The sequence below is a fragment of the Octodon degus genome, unplaced genomic scaffold (assembly GCF_000260255.1).
Source record: "Octodon degus isolate 3935 unplaced genomic scaffold, OctDeg1.0 scaffold00026, whole genome shotgun sequence".
Taxonomy (NCBI): Eukaryota; Metazoa; Chordata; class Mammalia; order Rodentia; family Octodontidae; genus Octodon; species Octodon degus.
The window spans coordinates 11,069,655-11,073,055 of record NW_004524602.1 but is presented as its reverse complement, the minus strand read 5'-3'; the positions used below and the strand labels follow the sequence as shown (position 1 = coordinate 11,073,055).

Here is a 3,401-nt window from a genome sequence, read left to right as displayed (position 1 = left end):
AAAAAAAAAAGTCAATCAAAATAAATAAACAAGACCTCCAAAGGTATAACAATTGCATAGAAAAAATAATTCTGGCCCACAGATTTTCACTATGCTAATATGATTGTATACCCTTGGTAGGATGCATTTTAATGTTAAAAAAAAATTATAAAGAAATCCTCAATCTTCTCCTTAATTTTACTCCCAGGAGCAATATGGAACTATAACACTTGCATGGCAAATAAACAAGGATATTTGCATCCTGCCGCAGCTTTCCCAGACTGACAGCCTGCTCTGGACAAAGGAGATTCCTTTCCTCTGGAAACACCTGGTGGTCACCAGCTCCACCAAGTGGTCACACTGAGCTTCACTTGTCCTTTGTCACCTGATGCAGTTTACTAAAGTGACATTCTTTTTTTTTTTTTTTGGTGGAACTGGGGATTGAACTCAGGCCCTTGCGCTTGCCAGGCAAGTGCTTATTCTACTGAGTTATCTCCCTGGCCTCCTAAAGTGACATTCTTAAGACTGGGGGCAAAAGCAAAACTTCTTTTGAGTTTATCCTTTTAAATGGTTTTACTGTTCGAATCAGGTGTATATTTTACACATTCAAAAATAAAATTAAGGGGCTGGGGAGATGGCTCAGTAGAATAAGTGCTTGCCTGGCAAGCACAAGGGCCTGAGTTCAATCCCTGATTCTGGGAAAAAAAAAATTAAGTTGCAAAGAAAAATAAAAAGTAATCCCCAAACCAAACAAATGGTACTAAAACACAGGAGCATCTATGGAATATTCTTTCCAAAAACCTGACCCTGATTAAACCTTTAAAATTTGTAATTTATAGGAAATTAGAGACAGGAAACAAATCAAACTACAATGAAACAAATTAGCCAACCAGCTTGGTCTCTTCAAAATATCAATGACATGGTAGAGGAGGAAAGATAATAATTTTAAAGAGACAACATGAGATAGTAACCGTTAATGACCAGATACTAACACTAATTTTTTAAATAAATTGGCAGTGCTAGAAATCAAGGACCTTAAGCATGCTAGGCAAGTAATCGACTACTAAACTAATCTACTGCTAAGCTACAGTGTCACTACTTTCTTTTCTTTTTTCTTTTTTTTGTGGAACTGGGGATTGAACTCAGGCCATTGCGCTTGCAGGGTAAGTGCTTATTCCACTGAGCCAGCTCCCCGGCCCCGTGTGTCACTACTTTTTTTACTTTAAAATGTTTTTCAAGGGCCAGCCAAATAGCTCAGTGGATTAAAGTGCCTGCTGAGGCAGACAGAGGGCCTTGGGAGTTTGATTCCCAGGACTGCTTTGCCACCCCTGCCCCAGGGGTGAGCTGCGATGGTGACTGAGACTGGGCGTGGTGGCGTGCGCTTGTAATCCCAGCACTTGGGAGGCTATAAACAGGAGGATCACTACAAGTCTGATCTGCGCAGTGGGACTCTGGATATTCTGTCCTAAATTAAAAGAAAAAATTTTTTTTTTTCAAAGAAAATTACATCTATTGGGAGCCAGTTAATTAGATTTGTAATTGGAGAAAACAACAGATTCAAGCAGTCTTCAGAAATGCACTCCCTGGATCTTACCTTAAAATATAAAAAATGAAAGCCAGCTATCAAACATATTTGTACACAATGAGGAAAATGTCTCTATGGACAGGGTTATTAGAGACTACCAGGGAATGGTTTCTTTTCTTAGCAAAAGTGTCCTGAAGGACTCAGAAACAAAAGTTCTCATTCAAATTTGCAAAAGACCACACAATCCTAAACTATATATACTAAACATACACACAGAAAATAAGATCACAGCTGGGCATGATGACACATTCCCGGACTCTCAGCACTCAGGAGGCTGAGGCAGGAGCTCGTCGTGAGTTCAAGGCCAACCTGGGTTACATGGTTCAAGGCCAGCCTGAAATACAGAGAGATGCTGTCTCAAAAAGCCAAATAACAACAACAAAAAAATAGGATCAAATAGTAATAACTGCAAACTCAGGTAAACTAAAGTCTGTTACACTAGCCTTTCACTTTATCTCTGTGTTTAATACTTTGTAAAATAAAACACTGAAAAAAAAAGTTGAGTCCTTCCTGAGGCTACCTGCTGCGAGGGAGGAACCTTCACAACTGCTCTTGAGACCCGCCACGGAAAGGAGAGCGTGACAGCTCAAAACCAGGGCAGAAGCCCAGGCAGGCGGCCCAGCTGCTCAGGCGCCTTCACGAACGGGACCTCCGCACACGGCCACTCACCGTACGTCACCCCCTCGGCTGGCTGCTGCCTCCCATTGCTCAGACTTTCAGGCAGATTTTTCAAAACTGAAATAAGCTACAAAAAGAGAGAGCGCACATGATGTATTCGATGAGCAGAACAAAGCAGAGACGCATGGCCAGTTGCAAAGTGACCCGAGCCCGCACCCCCTTCTGCACACATCACGCATTTGCTTCTAGACGGTGCTGGGCGTTGCTGGGCCACGTGAGCCGTCAGCACCAGGACAGCCTGCTCTCAGCTGTCCACACTGTCACCCCAGGGAAGACGCTGAGGCCCCACACTCACGAGGCTCTGGGTTGGCTCCCAGTCCAATTACCTAGGAGCTGTCTCCGTGTGGAAATTATTACACTTGTCTGTGGCCCTCGGAGTCTTGATCTATAGGACAATCAACAGCAACAACTTCCTCAAATGTTTGTTGGGAAGACGAGATGCAACGGTCCGGGCACACCAGCCCAGGCTGAAGGGAAGGCAGCCACTATGATGAGGTGGCTTCCAAAAGAGGGCCCTGAACAGGAAGTACCGTCCCTGTCCCGGGAAGGGAACTTTCCACTGTACAAAATGAACTAGCTCAAAGTAAAACTCCGAATCCATTCCTTGAGCATTTGCCAGACCCTCCTGTTGGTCTTGAGAGCTTCCAGAGGCAAGTGGCTGGCACCTGGCACTGAAGAAGCACATGAGCTAAGAGCCACCCGGAAGGGACCATGAGCTCAGTGTGATGGGGGGCCAGGTGCGCATGACAGCGAGAAGAGGGGACGAGGGAGGGGCTACCCAGGCTGCACTATGCCATGAAAGGACAGCAGGTGATGGCCCACTTCACTCTGCAGGCTCTCAGATGACCTCCATGTGATCACAAATACCAGGCTCATGCTGAGGAAGCCAAGGATAAAATCCACATTTTGTTTTGTAAGTTTAAAGATTCCAGGTCATACACATATCCTTTTCACCAGAACCACTGAGGAAAACTATGAAATGCACAAAAAGCAGCGGAAGATGGGAGCACCGTACCATGCCAGCACCCAGTCTTGACAACACTGCTTCCAAGTCCTTGGCAGTGCTGTTGGGTGGCACAGAGATGGCTTCCTGCTTGAGAATTGGGCCTACATCAAACCTAGAAAAACAGAAAAAGCAGACTGATAACATGATTATTAT

At 44.7% G+C, this 3,401-nt stretch overlaps 1 protein-coding gene across 1 annotated transcript in view; it reads right to left on the bottom strand.

Annotated features, from left to right (window-relative positions):
- Mtfmt (mitochondrial methionyl-tRNA formyltransferase) overlaps positions 1-3,401 on the bottom strand; it is a 23,215-nt gene that overhangs the window by 8,900 nt on the left and 10,914 nt on the right. Inside the window, exons 4-5 of the mRNA XM_004628936.2 lie at positions 3,258-3,360; positions 2,234-2,309 (exon numbers count right to left, since the gene is read on the bottom strand). Coding sequence (XP_004628993.1) covers positions 2,234-2,309; positions 3,258-3,360 — 179 coding nt within the window. The remainder of the gene's footprint in view (positions 1-2,233; positions 2,310-3,257; positions 3,361-3,401) is intronic.